We start from the raw sequence: 15,029 nt of genomic DNA on the forward strand, positions 1-15,029 counted from the left end.
CCCTGACCCCAGGGGAGACCTTTCGTCTCCCACACTAGGAGGGGTCTCCAAACTGGAAGCTGTATCCAAAATGGGAGCTCTGAGCAATTCTCAGACCCCAGTATATAATAACCCTACATACCTCTGTAGTCAGCCAGGTTGCAGGAGTCTAGCAAAACCCGGACACAGGATTGAATGTTTGTATAAAAAACTACAGAATCTGGAGAAAGCCAAAAAGAAGCTTTCTCCACTCAGAAATTATAGTTCTGAATCACACATTAACCCTTATTGCGAATATATATATATATATATATATATATATATATATATATATATAAACTTTTAATGCACTTTAAGGGGGTGATACATATCTTATATTTACTTACACAATAATCATTGGGCCATACTATTTATTTATTTGTTCTATTGGTTGAACTAGATGGACTTTTTTTAACCTAATTATGTAAATATTTAATTTCCTTTTGTTCCCTTTCCTGCTTTAAATGTACTTCTTTCTTATTCTTGCAGAATCCAATAAAAAGGCCCACCATACGGATATGTTTAACAGCTCTGAACTGATACTGCGTAGAGGGCAATCCTGTAAATTAACTCTGGAATTCAACAAACCACTACGTGACTGGCAGAGTATAGTGTTTGTTGCACGCACAGGTATCTTTTATCTGGCATCTCCTGTCATTGGTGCTATGATTGCTCTAATTTATAGTTTAGGGTTGGAGTTGTGTTGCTCAGATTGATGGGAAGACACTCTACAAGGACCACACTTCACAGTTTTGTTTTACAAATTCTGAACTGAGAAACTGGATACTTTCTTGTTGTGTTTGTAGGTTGTTTGTCATTGGCATCAGAAGAAGGCAAAAGCATCAAGGTCCCCGAATACATATTAGAAAAAAGCACATTTGCATCCCTAGCTTTACAAAAGAATACCCCCAAAACACAGACCTGAGGGCATTTTGACCATAACTGCCTCAGATCCGATATGGACACCAACTTTGAATGTAGCTAAAAAACATCATGTATGAGATGGTTGTTCTATCTCCATTATACCTGATTAAATAATAGCCTTCAAAGAAATAATACAATCATATTAAATACAAAATACCCCCTCCCCCCCAAGGGACTAGATAAATGTGCACTTGAACTTTAATATAGTATTAAGAATAGTCCAATCTGTTATGTAAGTATCAAAAATGATCAACGTGATGCTGAAGAGTTGTAAACATGCCTGCACAGTTGCAAAACCATCATATATTATAAATATGAAACACAATAATATATACACTGTATATGCAAAACCATCAGAGGTGTGTAATTATCCAGGACATCTCATCCAACAGGAGCAACTAATATGTTGAAAATTACCAAATGGGCATCCAAATCATGAGCAAATTAACATTACGGCTGTCCAGTAGTCTTGCACAGCAGGGGATATGCTCTTGGGAGCCATTAAAAAGTCTTGGTGGGTGGATCTTCGTCTGAAGGAGTTGGTGATCCTAGGTTACATTTACAGGTAGACTGCCCCAGGTATCAGCCAAATGTGATGCTGATCCTCCATGATTGCAAGAACTGAAATCCAATAAATGAAAGTGGTGGGCCATGTAAAGTAAGGCTGTGGAGGTAAGGACTATATGATGCTGACCAGGAAAGAAGGGGACGTGCAATGGAAAAGCTCACAGTGTGCAGTGAAATCAGAGTAAGCACTTTCAGTACAGAAGACGATCATGTACAAATTTGTAAGACTGAAGGTAATGCTGGAATTCAACTCTAACAAAAAATGTTCTACCATCCATCCAACCATCTATCATTTGAGTTGTTATTTGGAACACCATATGAAGGAAAAGTAGTGATGAAAGAAGCACTTTTTTATATGAGTTTTTGTAATCATCTTTGCATATTATTTCTTCATGGGTTGTTTAACTGGGGATGTAACAGGACAGCGTCCTTTACCCTATATACTTTGTACTAAACCTTGTGTCTCTCGCTCTCATCTTGGAAAGTTTGAGGATATGAAATAGACACTTTGGTATACCGTTATTTATATGAATAACTGACGCAAAAATTATAATGACAATATACAGTTTTGAATGAATACTTTTCTTGTGCTTTCTACATCTATCCTGGTAAAATATACTTATATGTTTCCCTCTCAGATTGCATACTAATGCATTTTTTTTGTCTTTTGTGTGTCCTCAAAAGGTCCACCAAACTCGGGATATGCCAACACAAATGTGGAGTTTCCTCTGTCCAGCTCATGGAGCAGTGGCATGTGGAGTGCAGTCCTAGAGTCCAGCCCTGGAAATTCCCTGAAGATAATCATGTCTAGTCCTGCCACAGCAGTCATAGGGAGATATGACCTCAGTGTACGGATTTCTGTGATGGGTCAAACAGTTACATATTCCCTTGGCAAATTCATTCTGCTTTTCAACCCCTGGTGTCTAGGTAAGGCCTACCTGACTGAAGCACTGACAAAAATCTGTTTACTATACAGCAATTTACATTTTCAACAATTTATGTGAACATTGGTATACTCATCTGAGGAAGAGTTAGGAAACATCAGTATTACTGACCATAGACAGTTGTTTTACAAGGATCTTTACATCTATGAGTCTCATGTGATTAACAATGAGTATTTCAAAGCAATGAAAATCCTTTGCAGCAGTCAGAAAACTCTAACAGACAATTTTCACTGGCTGTAAATTTGGGGACACTGAAATACTTGTTAAAGCTCTAGTCAATGAAAATGATAACCTCACTGTTTCCCTGTTTACTGCACCAGCAAAAATAATATTCTACTCACACTGTGTTGTTTTGCTATATAGAATATTTTTGGCCCAGTCACATCATCAGTGTGTCTCTTCACCTCTGCCACCCGCTGTGGCTGGTGGAAGGGGCTGGCAGAGTTACAGGTGTCAGTCACAATAAGGAGGCATTCCTAGCATGCAGATCGCCAATGGTTACACCCACTCAGGAGGACCAGGCTGGATAATGCTGGTCGTCATCCACTGACACAATGGTTATAGAGATGTGGGCAGCTTCTAATGTATACTATGAGCTTTTCAGAGTGTGCAAGACAAAAGAGTAAAGCAAAGGCTATACATTGGCCACAGATTTTAGTTCTGAGCTTCAAAGGTTTGAATGAGTTGTAGAAATTAATATTTAAAATACATCACCTTTAAAATTCACACAATTTCTTTGTATTGCATAGATGGGGGCAGATTTTAACTTTCAAGTCCAACTGTCTTGACACTCGTCTTCCCTATTGTAGTCAACTAGCTAGCCATAGTACACTGTCAAGATTAAAGCATATATGAAATCAAGAAAATAAATAATTTGGCAAATAATTGAATATGTTAGTAACATATAAAAGATACTGTATAAAGTGTGTCAAACTGCCTATCAAGACCTGTATGTATGTATTTTGTAAATGAAACATGGGAAAGAAAATCTAGGTTTCTACAATGATGAAAAATATAAAGTGACTGTATTAGCAAGTACCAATCTGCCCTTTTCCTAGCATGATGGCAGGCAAACCCAAAGCCCAACAGAAATCACAAAAATAGATATGTAGTTAGATAGATTTTGTACCAACAATTTCTAATTTTCAGGATTATATAGAGATTAAAAAAAGTGCGAGACTTCAACTGGGCTCTAAATACATATATTGTATGCTTAGCTAAATGTAACTTTCCCAAATATGTTCCATAACTAAGCTTTCAATGAAGATAATGTCTTAACTTCTTCTCTATAGATGATGATGTATACATGGCCAATGAAGAAGAAAGGCAAGAATATGTCCTAAATGACCATGGTGTTCTTTTCATGGGAAATGAGAAACATGTAACAGGGATGGGATGGAACTATGGTCAGGTAAATTCATCAGACATTTAGATATATAAAGAGTCTATTTCACCAATGTCATATTTATTTATGATTTAATATCCAGTCCTTTTAAATGTGTCTATCAACAACTAATTATAAATATATGAAAGGCAGCAGGAAATTCACTAATTTTAGGTTCATACTGATTGGTTGATATTATGTTGCCAATAAAGGAGAGAATACACATGATGGTAATATGAGGCAGAATTAAAGCTGACCATAGACGAGTTGAAAATCGGCCAGTTCAGAGGGAAGCGGTAGATTTTCTGTCCATCTATGGCTGTTCCTATGCTATGTTCACTTGATCTGCTAATCAGAGTATTCTGACAGCTGAGGAGTCCCCCCCTATTTTGACTCCTCGTGGAGTCAAAACACAATAGCATAGCGTGGAGGATTCCACCATCCACCTCACTTGCGTTGATGGGGGAATCCTTTTGTTTTGTTTTTTTTGTTTTTTTCAGCCCACCAGTTGATCAAAAAAAATAAGATGAATCTATGGCCAGCTTTAGTTACCCTTTCTGCTCACAAACTAGACTGCAAGTCTACCATGAGTTCTGAAATCAGACCATGCACAATTAATTTGAGCCCGGGTTCACACTATAGCACGCTGTGGATCGCACAGGTGCACTGTGCGTCCCTGTTCCCCGTTTCAGGGATGAATCGGGGCCGATTCTATGTCTGAATTCGGCCCTGAAACGGAGTCAAAGACGCACAGGGTTTCTGTGCAGTGCGCTCCGCAGCCGCCCTGGAGATATGTGAACCAGCTCCATAGGGAGCCAGTCACATTCTCCTGCTATGCGAATTAGATGTGGGGAAACAGAAATTTAATTCGCATAGGTGTGAGCGGGGGCTAAAATACGCGACATAAGTTGTTTTTGAAAATGGGCTAGTTGATTTGGTCAAACAAATGCAGCCAATGCTCTGAAAAAGGGGTGGTGGTGAATATCAGTGAAGTATTGGAAGGCAGTATGGACCTCATGTACCTTTATTAGTCTTTTTCATAAACTCTATAGCATTTTCTTCTACATCCGTTTATAGTATTATATTTAATGTTTGTGCCCAGCTTACATGGCTTTGATCTTTTATCTGTTATGTTTGATTTGTCTAGTTTGAAAATAATATTCTGAATATCTGCTTGGACATCTTGGATAGAAATCTGAACTATCATAAAGACCCAGCTCTAGATTGCTCCCAGAGGTACAGTCCCATCTATGTGGGAAGAGTCATCAGTGCAATGGTAAGAATGAATCATTTTGCGTGTAGAGATCCTTGGAATACAGTGAAGCTGATTTATTAAGATTGAAGAGCATTACAACCTCAGTGTTGTCCTTTTATCAGATTACCTAAAGTACAGAGGACAGCTGATGTCTCCATAACCACAGGAAACATGAGTCTTACCATATCAGCACTAAGTACTGTTGGGATTTGTACAAAATCATAAATCAGGTTTAGCTCAGAGTCTAAAATTTGAATCTCGTTATGATATTTCCATACACAATACACTTTTCAGTTGGTTTCAATTACTTATAACTAATTTTTATTCTGAAAAAAAATTAATGGGTTTAAGCAACCTATCATAAACCTTTCATGTCATATTGCTTTGATTTTTTTAGAGGGCAAAATCTGGTTAAAAGTATCTAAGATTGTTTAAAAATGGTTGCATCTGTTCAAAATTATTACCTGACCATATACTCTGTAAATAATTTTTTTTTTTCAATTTAACTGCTATTGACAAACTTCATTACAAAAATTGCCTGATGTATCAGGACAACTTACCACCAAGAGTTTGAACATGAAAATCATAAATATACTGGAGGGGAAGGTTACCTTAAATCCCTTAATTGAGTTGAAGTCAAAGAAGGTATACTAGTAGACAAAATTTCTAGAACGATGGCCAAGAGTATGGTCAATTGACACCATTATTATTGTTGATCCACTATGCCCAATATGTGGAGAAACCCAATAGCCTTCAACAGCTCAGAGCTCTCATTGGTTTACTAACACCTTCGGCACCACCATTCATTTTGTCAATGCTTGTACCAAGCACTTATTACTTACATTTTATGGAACTTCTTTACTTGGCCAGAAAGAACAGTAAAAGTAATTGTAAACGATCACCTTGTAAAACAACCCATTTAGTTTAAAAAAGAAATGAAAGTTAAAACATTTTTATATAGATATAAATACCTTTTTGATGACATTCTCTCTGTTCTCAGCTGTGTAAGAGCTGTGGGACTGAGAATTTTTAACAGTTTCTGCAGACACAATTGGATCCCTCACCTTGATTATATCCATTATGCAATGAAAGTAGAAAACAATAGTAACAATATTCTGTTTGTGGTTGAAGGTCAACAGCAACGATGACTATGGTGTGCTTGAAGGGAAGTGGGAAAAAGACTTTTCGGATGGGGCTGACCCAAACAGCTGGAACGGAAGTGTGGAAATTCTTTGGAAATGGAAAAATGATGAATACAAACCAGTAAAGTATGGCCAGTGCTGGGTCTTTGCTGCTGTGATGTGTACAGGTGAGTTGTACCTTTTTCTTGCTATTGTGCAATATGCCCATAGTTACATTTTGTATGCAGTTCCTCTTTTGTGCAAAAGCCAGGAGGCCATGCCGATGTAGGGAAAAGTGACAGTGTCTCTGCCTTTATACTCACCTTACCTGGACTTCTTCACTGATCCTTGTTGCACTACAGTCAGAAGGAATACCTGGTAATTACAGGTATGGCAGTGCATGTGATTTGCTTCCCCTTGGCAGTGCCTGGGCCTAGCAGCCAATTGCCCAAACACTGTCACACGGTCAAGGCAGTGAACGCCTTCCTCTCAGGGGTCGCTGATGCAGCCGATTTCAGTGCCAGCTGCAGAAGAGAGGAAATCTAAGGTAAGTATATGGGGGTAGGTGGCAGAAAGTGAGCTCCTTAGCATTCTAATATTCTTTTCACTTTTCAGGCACAGGCTAAGGAAGGGACATGAACTAAGTGAGTGTTACTTAAAGTGATACTTCACCCAAAAGGGGAAGTTACGCTTTAAGTCATCCTTCCCCCCCCTCCTCTACCATATTTGGCATATCATTCTTTTTTGGAGAGAGAGCAGGTACCCAGCTTTGACAGGTACCTGCTCCCACTTCCGCTTGGATCGCCTAGCGATCCAAGCACAAGTTATCCAACCCCCTTCCCTTCCCGCAGTCTTCTGGGACATGTCACAGGTCCCAGAAGACTGCGGGACCATTCACAAAGTGCAGCATGGCTCTCACATGCACAGCGAGCAGCCATCTGTGAAGCTGAGAGCAGCATAGTCAGTTGCCCACAGTTAGGATGCTGGTGCCGGGAACCAGGAGACTAGTGAATAACTAGCCCAGTTGACAACAGCACTGGATCCCTAAATGGTTAAAGCGGAGTTCCACCCAAAAGTGGAACTTCAGCTCATTTGTCTCCTCTCCCCCTCCAGTGCCACAGTTGGCACCTTTAGGGGGGGAGGGGGGACAGGAGACTCCTACTCCCCCTGTTTCTGGGCCAGTAGGAGAGAGGAGCGGGGCCTCACACATGCACAGTAGGGTTGAAGCCATAACGCTACACTGCCGGGTACCCTTACCTGCAATGGCGGCGGCAGCACCTCGATGGAAACATCAGCTGCAAAAAAAACCAAAAAAAAAACCCATTAGCTGTGGTGCTGACATTGTGGGACTCCAGATCAGGTAAGGGTCTTATTTTTAAAAGCCAGCAGCTGCAGTAGGTGTAGCTGCTGGCTTTTCATTTTTATTTTTTTGTCGGAACACTGCTTTAAGTATCCATTTATTAAGTCAGCAGCTACAGGATTTGTAGCTGCTCCTTTTTTTTTAACTGCTTCACTGCAGCACAGAAAAGTTAGGTTCCTTACCCTGCCAGGCATGACTGCTGTGTGACAGGGCTGTGTACATTTCAGAGCTGGAGAAACAGAAATACAAATACTTTCATGGATAAAGCAGCTGTTTCGTCAGTGTATTTCAATGTTTGCATGGCATTCACCTTTAAACTTTGTTATCATGCATTATATGTATCAGAAAAAAATCTTAAAATATGAAATTGCAATGATGGTTCTTGCTTCCCAAAATTGGTGCTGGAGTTTGGAAATGAGATGCAGGAATATGCTATAATGTATGTAGGAATATACCTACTAATCACACAATTATGACTCATAATTACTACTGTGAAAACCATTTACATACCTGAAGTACGTTGCCAGGCCCCACAGGGTGTCTGCTGTGACTAGCATATATTAAAAATATAAAGTTTTTTTTTTTATGATTATAACATAAAATAATAGATCCCTGGATGCCAAGATGTGTAATTCAAATACTGCACCTAAAAGGCAGAATCTGCTAGTGTTTTGTTCTTGGCTGTAACAGAACCATACATAAACTAAAAACAGCAAAATTATAGGAAGTTTCAGGTTCAAAATGAAACTTTATTTATATTAAAAAAAGTCTCTCCAGATCATATGCACATATTGCAAACAAGAACAAATTTCTTTACATGCACTATATTACCAAAAGTTTTGGTACGCTTGCCTTTACATGTACATGAACTTTAATTACACCCCAGTCTTAGTCCATTGGGTTCAATATTGAGTTGTCCCACCACAGCTATAACAACTTCAGCTCTTCTGGAAAGGCTGTCCACAAGGTTTAGGAATGTGTCTAGAAGAATGTTTAACCATTCTTCCAGAAGCTCATTTGTGAGGTCAGGCACTGATGTTGGATGAGAAGACCTGGCTCACAGTCTCCACTCTAATTTATCCCAAATGTGTTCTATCAGGTTGAGGTCAGGGCTCTGTACAGGCCAGTTCCTTCACCCCAAACTCACTCATCTATGTCTTGGAACTTGCTTTGTGCACTGGTCCCAATGATTTGGTGGAGGGGGGATTATGGCGTGGGGTTGTTTTTCAGGGGTTGGGCTTGGCCTCTTAATTCCGGTGAAGGGAACTCCTAAGGCATCAGCATACCAAGACATTTTGGACAATTTAATGCTCCCAACCTTGTGGGAAGAGTTTGGGGACAGCCCCTTACTGTTCCAACATGACTGTGCATCAGTGCTCAAAGCAAGGTCCATAAAGACATGGATGAGCGAGTTTGGGGTGGAGGAACTTGACTGACCTGAACACAGTCCTGACCTCAAGCCGATAGAACACCTTTGGGAAAAATTAGAGCAGAGACTGCGAGCCAGGCCTTCTTGTCCACATAGGTGCCTGACCTCACAAATGCACTTCTGGAAGAATGGTCAAACATTCCCATAGACAAACTCGTATGTAAAGGGTGGGCCAACTCAATATTGAACTTTATTGGCTAAGACTGGGATGCCAATAAAGTTCATGTGCGTGTAAATGCAGGCGTCCCAATAGTTTTGGTTGAAACGGGCCATTCCTTGAACTCCTGTACACCGGGCAAAGAATCAGTGTTTCTGCCATAATCACATTATCACTCTCAATTTTGTAATAATTTGCTTACAAAGGCAACCAGAAGAACCGAAAATTTGAATCTGAGAGTATTCTCTGTAAAAAAAAGTATGCTACCAGTGTTGGCTTCAGAGAAGCAAATTGTTATTTTGACAGTACTTGAAAATCATAGCTGGCTGATGATAGCAATATAACTACTAATGGTAACTACAGTTTAAAATATGTATATTACAAATGAATGAATAATGAAAAAATATATATTATTACAATGCAGCTTATCAGTCCTTAGATGTGGTGGCTGCTTTAGATTTATTGTTCAGGCTTTTTTTCTTTATTTTGTGATCCCGCCAGTAACTTTCTTGTACTAGGGTGACAAGACTTACTCGCTGTATTGTATTATAAAGGAGCAATGTTGTCACCCAAAGCTGCTATCTTGATTTGCGCTACAAACACCTCCCTCTTTTCTCAACCCCATTACATGGGGAAGGGAATATTTGGTATTTTGCAGAAGATAATAAAAAAAATCGAAGGGATGGCAAGCTGCAAAATTATATTATATTTAATTTGATTATATTATGTAGCACCCTCCCAAGGGTTTGGTTAAGCAAATTTAGTTCTGTGGTTCTACTATAATAAGCAGAGCAGCATGCAATTGCTTTAGACTGCTCTGGGCTCTGCAGGCTGCAAGTTTGATTGCTTCTCCCTGTTTTCTGGAGACTTCCAGAATGTAGTGGTGAGTCAAATGAGCAACCTGAATATTTCTGCAGCCAAAGCCAATCCCTGGGGAGGTATGTCCAGGTGGTGGTTGGAGAGTGCATAAATAGTTTGGAACCTCAGAGAGCAGTGTTTGTCCCCAGGAGGAGAGTGTACTCAGCCGGGGGGCTGCTGCTCTTGTTGGCCATGTTGCTCAAGTTCTGCCTGTCTTATCATGCCTAGCTGGAGGGGGGCTGTCCTGCTATAAGTTCTTTGGGTGCCAAAAGAGGGGTACCATGGAGAATCCAATCTGGAAGCTTCACAGAGGAGTTTGTCTGTCTGAGCCTGAGGGAGACATCCAAGCCCTGGGTACACTGAGTACAGACCTAAGGTAGAAGGATCCCAGTGACTGTCACTGTTGTTAACCCTTGGTGCACTAAGTTTTAGCCTGAGTTCACTCTTGTGTGGTGCGGGACACCGCATGTGATTCAGATAGGAATCACACTGCATTCCTATTCAAATCACATGCGATTCTTTGCAGTGTGATTTAAGCCCATTCATTTTGTACCACTCTTCAGAAAATGGTGCAGGCATATTTTTTTTGCCGCACTGGAATCAGATCTGATTCTTGTTTTGCGATCTGTTTTGGGGTGCCCTTTATTTAAAATTGGCACCGGTGGCAGATCGCATGAATGAAGTGCGATTTCAATGCAGTTCGGGAAACGCTCAGGATCCGCTGCGTTTCCCGCACCCCATATATGTGAATCGGGGCTAAGACTTGCCTGGTCAGTCTGGAACAATAATGGTGTCCCAGTGTTGTCCACTTTATATACTCCTGTCCAAAGGACTGTGTTAGGCCCCTTTTACACAAGCACCTCTGCTAAGCAGAGTCTACTTGCACAGTGGGGGATCTCTCTGCTGGTCCCCACTGAGCAGGAGAGGCCTTGGTAGCTTCTGACGCTGCTTCCCCGCTCTCCGCTCTCCACACTTGCTCCTGCTCGTCCGATCGGGCTCCTTGCTCTCCGCACCAGCTGCCGCTCGTCCATTCTGTCAATTCCCTCCCATTACAGGCATTGCTTCTCCTCCTGGTCAAACAGCAAGTGGGTCCTGAGACCCGTCCTAAGACTCCCTGGCCAAGCGGGTCTCAGGAACCGCTTCCTGATTAGCTGGGAGGAGAATCAGTAAGACCATAGCTAATATTAATTCGCTAATGCAACAAAACGGGGTGGGCCCACCTTTTTTTTGAACCCAATTAGAGCCTCAGGCTCTAATCATGTATTAAAATAAAAAAATTGGAATCCATGCATCTATTAGAGGCCGGACGCATGGATTAGGAGAGCTGCGCCCCTAATGGACAGGCCACCACTGTTTAAGAAGTATCTGCAAAGGAAAGAGTTTCCTCTCACTCTTGTTTGGTGTCCTGAAGTATGTCACAGCTCCCTAAACCCCACCTAAGCTAATCTACAATAAACTTTTAAAACGCCAACCTCTAGTTTTATGAGCAAGAAGATTGAAAATTTCTGTTTGCCTGGCTCCTGCTATACCAAGGGAAAAGAACCTGGGACACAACTCAGTGGCTCTTGCGGAGGTAGTGCTACAATTATATCATAGTATATAATTTTTTTGTTGTTGGGTTTGGATATACTTTAAAGTCAACCTGTCAAAATAACTTTTTAGCCAAGAAGAGAAAGGGAGTGACAGGTTTTACGCCAAGCCAATAAATGTTATGCTGAATCTAATAAACCTTATCACTAAGAAGGTAAACACAATGCACTAATGTACATACATTACTCTCAACCTTTGTTGGAAATCACCTTAATATATGCTAATTATATAATTGTCTTTTGCATCAGCCCTCAGGTGTCTAGGCATCCCTACCAGAGTCATTACAAATTTCAACTCCGCCCATAACACAGATGGGAACATGGTCATAGACATGCATTATGACGCAGACGGGAAGTTCTTGGAACTCTCTGATGACAGCATTTGGTAAGTTGTGTTTTACAGTAAACAATAGAGTGACCTAAGTAGGAAAAATACAACATGTGTGATCCCCAGTCGGTTATTTTTTCATAAAGTTCATTATACATAAATTATACATTGTAAATATAGTTTTAAAAACTATGTTTACAGTGTATAACTTTACAGTGTAAACTCTGCACAATTATGGTATTCATTATTATTACATCCCCGCACGCTACCCCTCCCCTTGGAAAGTAAAAAGGTGTTTTTTTTACTCTTTTGTTAAGGGCTGGTTCACACTTGAGCAACAAGTGCTCTGATTTCAAGAGCACAAGTCACATGACATGTCAAAATCAATGGTTCCCTATAACAGCTGTCTTAACTGGTCTGTCTAACTTTTGAAAAGGTTCCTGCACTACTTTGGTCAGACTTCTGTCCGATTTCAGCCCATAGAATTGAAAGGAAGTCGCATCCAAGTTGGATCAGCATCTTAACTGATCCGATTTGTGACTTGCGACTTTGGGCTCAGAGGCAATGTTAGCAATGCAAAAAAATGGCATGGGGTCCGCGGCGTCGGAGGAACACATCATGATTGACATTGGAGCTACCACAGGGGACATTGGCAATTTTTAATAAAGGACCTGTTGAAAACTCTCATGTTTTATTATAATACACTGGATTTTTTTGAGTGAATGGGTAGGGGTACTACGTACCCCATACTTATTAACATAGCGGCCGGGATCTGGGGGCTTCCAGATTCTGATAAGTCCCCCTGCAGACCCCCACAACCACAGCCCAGGGTTGAGGGGAAGAGGCCCTTGCGCCCATCAACATGGGAACAAGATCATTTGGGGTGGGAACGAGTGAGCACCCCCCCTCCTGAACCATACCAGGCCATATGCCCTCAACATGGAGATAAGGTGCTTTGGGGTAGAGGGCAGAGTTCCCCCCTGCCCCAAAGCACCCAACCCCCATGTTAAGGGAAAGTGGCCTGGTATATGGCCCCACCATCCACCAGGCTGCATGCTCAGATAAGGGTCAGGAATGTTTTTTTTTATTCTGGCATGGGGTTTCCTCTCAAGATCCATACCAGACCCAAAGAGCCTGCAAAAATGCCGGGGGGCGGACCCCACGGCATTTTTTTTATAAATTTAGCATGAGGTTTCATCCATTCTAGAACCAAAGGACTGAAGGGTCTGGTGAGGTCTTGGGGGGGGGGGGGGCACACCGTTTTTGTTTATATTTTGGTGTGGGGTTCCCCCTCAAGATCGGTAGCCCCAGGAACCAATCCGGCAGCTGCAGCGGATGACCACTGAGATTACCTGAGGAAAGATGGCCTCAGCTAAACTCTATGGTTTAGGAGGACCAGAATGAAGTCATGTTGTTACTCATGTCCGGTTCCGGTCTGATGTTAAATCGTCACCAATGGATCATCCAGGTAAGCCCAAGAACCACTGGAAAGTAGTGTGTGTGTGTGTGTGTGTGTGTGTGTGGTGGGGGGCAATCTAGGGACCCGGAATCTAGTGAAAATGACTGTAGAAGCAGTGCCTACTACAGTAATTTACTTCCATACATATTCACATTGGTTTAAGGTGGACCTATGTAACTGTATGTAATGTAAAACTATTCATACCTGGAATGCATTTTTAACCACTTGCCAACCAGCCACCGTCATTATACTGCGGCAGGTCAGCACGATCCCACGAGCCATCATAGCTGTACGTCATTTCCTTTAAGTGGGATAGCAGGTGACCGCCAGCCACAAGTGATCACAGGCACGAGAGGCAGAACAGGGACGTGTGTGTGTAACCACACAAATCCCTGTTGTGTTCTGAGAGGAGATGCAGATTGTGAGTACCTAATAGCTAGGGTCCACAATCTGTCATCTCCTATAATCAGTCCCCTCCCCCTACAGTTAGAACACACAGTCAGGGGACACAGTTAACCCCTTGATCGCCCCCTAATGTTAACACCTTCCCTGCCAGTGACATTTATACAGTAATCAGTGCATTTTTATAGCACTGATCGCTGTATAATTTTCAATCATCCCAAAAATGTGTCAATAGTGTCTGATGTGTCCACCATAATGACGCAGGCATGATAAAAATCACAGACGCCGCCATTACTAGTAAAAAAAAAAACAATAATAAAAATGCTATAAATCTATCCCCTATTTTGTAGACGCTATAACTTTTGCGCAAACCAATCAATATACGCTTATTGCGATTTTTATTATCAAACATATGTAGAAGAATACATATCGGCCTAAACTGAGAAAAAAATGATATTTTTAAAAAAAAAAATTGGGGATATTTATTATAGCAAAAAGTACAAAATATTGTGTTTTTATTATTATTATAAAATTAAAAACCACAGAGATGATCAAATGCTACCAGAAGAAAGCTCTATTTGTGGGGGAAAAAAAAGGACGCCAATTTCGACAGAGTCGCACGACAGCGCGGTTTTCAGTTAAAGCGATGCGGTGCCATATCACAAAAAGTGCTCTGGTCATTGAGCAGCCAAATCTGGCGGGGTTGGAGTGGTTAAAGATTAACTCAACCCAAAACTTTTATTAACCCTCCCTTCTATTCCTAGTGACCACTACCTTTGGGGCAGTAAGTGAGTGAGCACAATAAAGCCTAGTGGGCGATATAAGTCTTCTCAACTCTATTAAAATCAAACAAAAACATTTTAACCAAGTCAACTTCCACTATTACATAAGGTACACTTAAGTTAAAGGTCAATATTGCAGCATTTAAACACATATACATACACAACCTTTTTTGCCTTCTGGGGTTTCTTATATGGCCCAGTCCCAGAGCTCAGCTATGTAATTATTTTTCTTTAATATTACAAACTGTACAAAAGATATTTATGACAATACATGTTAAAATCGGGTTGGATGATCTTTCTAGATAAACTGTACTCGAAAGGAGAAACACCAAACAGAGAATGTTGATGAAAAACACCCAACATGTTTCAAAATAGATTTTTCTTCTTCAGGGGTGCAAGAACATTAAAAATAACAGATTGCCTTCTTTAGAGCAGTAGGTACATCTAGAAAT

General features: G+C 40.9%; 1 protein-coding gene across 1 annotated transcript in view; it reads left to right on the top strand.

Moving 5' to 3' along the window:
- The first annotated feature begins 506 nt into the window (after positions 1-506).
- The window catches only part of LOC143935370 (protein-glutamine gamma-glutamyltransferase E-like), a 33,844-nt gene continuing 19,321 nt past the window's right edge, over positions 507-15,029 (top strand). Inside the window, exons 1-6 of the mRNA XM_077459191.1 lie at positions 507-648; positions 2,194-2,436; positions 3,746-3,864; positions 4,985-5,113; positions 6,224-6,401; positions 11,856-11,991. Of these exons, the coding sequence (XP_077315317.1) occupies positions 537-648; positions 2,194-2,436; positions 3,746-3,864; positions 4,985-5,113; positions 6,224-6,401; positions 11,856-11,991 (917 nt within the window). The 5' untranslated portion in view covers positions 507-536. The remainder of the gene's footprint in view (positions 649-2,193; positions 2,437-3,745; positions 3,865-4,984; positions 5,114-6,223; positions 6,402-11,855; positions 11,992-15,029) is intronic.

The sequence above is a fragment of the Lithobates pipiens genome, unplaced genomic scaffold (genome assembly GCF_037356315.1).
Source record: "Lithobates pipiens isolate NorthernLeopardFrog02 unplaced genomic scaffold, aLitPip1_a1.2 Scaffold_28, whole genome shotgun sequence".
In the NCBI taxonomy this organism is placed as follows: Eukaryota; Metazoa; Chordata; class Amphibia; order Anura; family Ranidae; genus Lithobates; species Lithobates pipiens.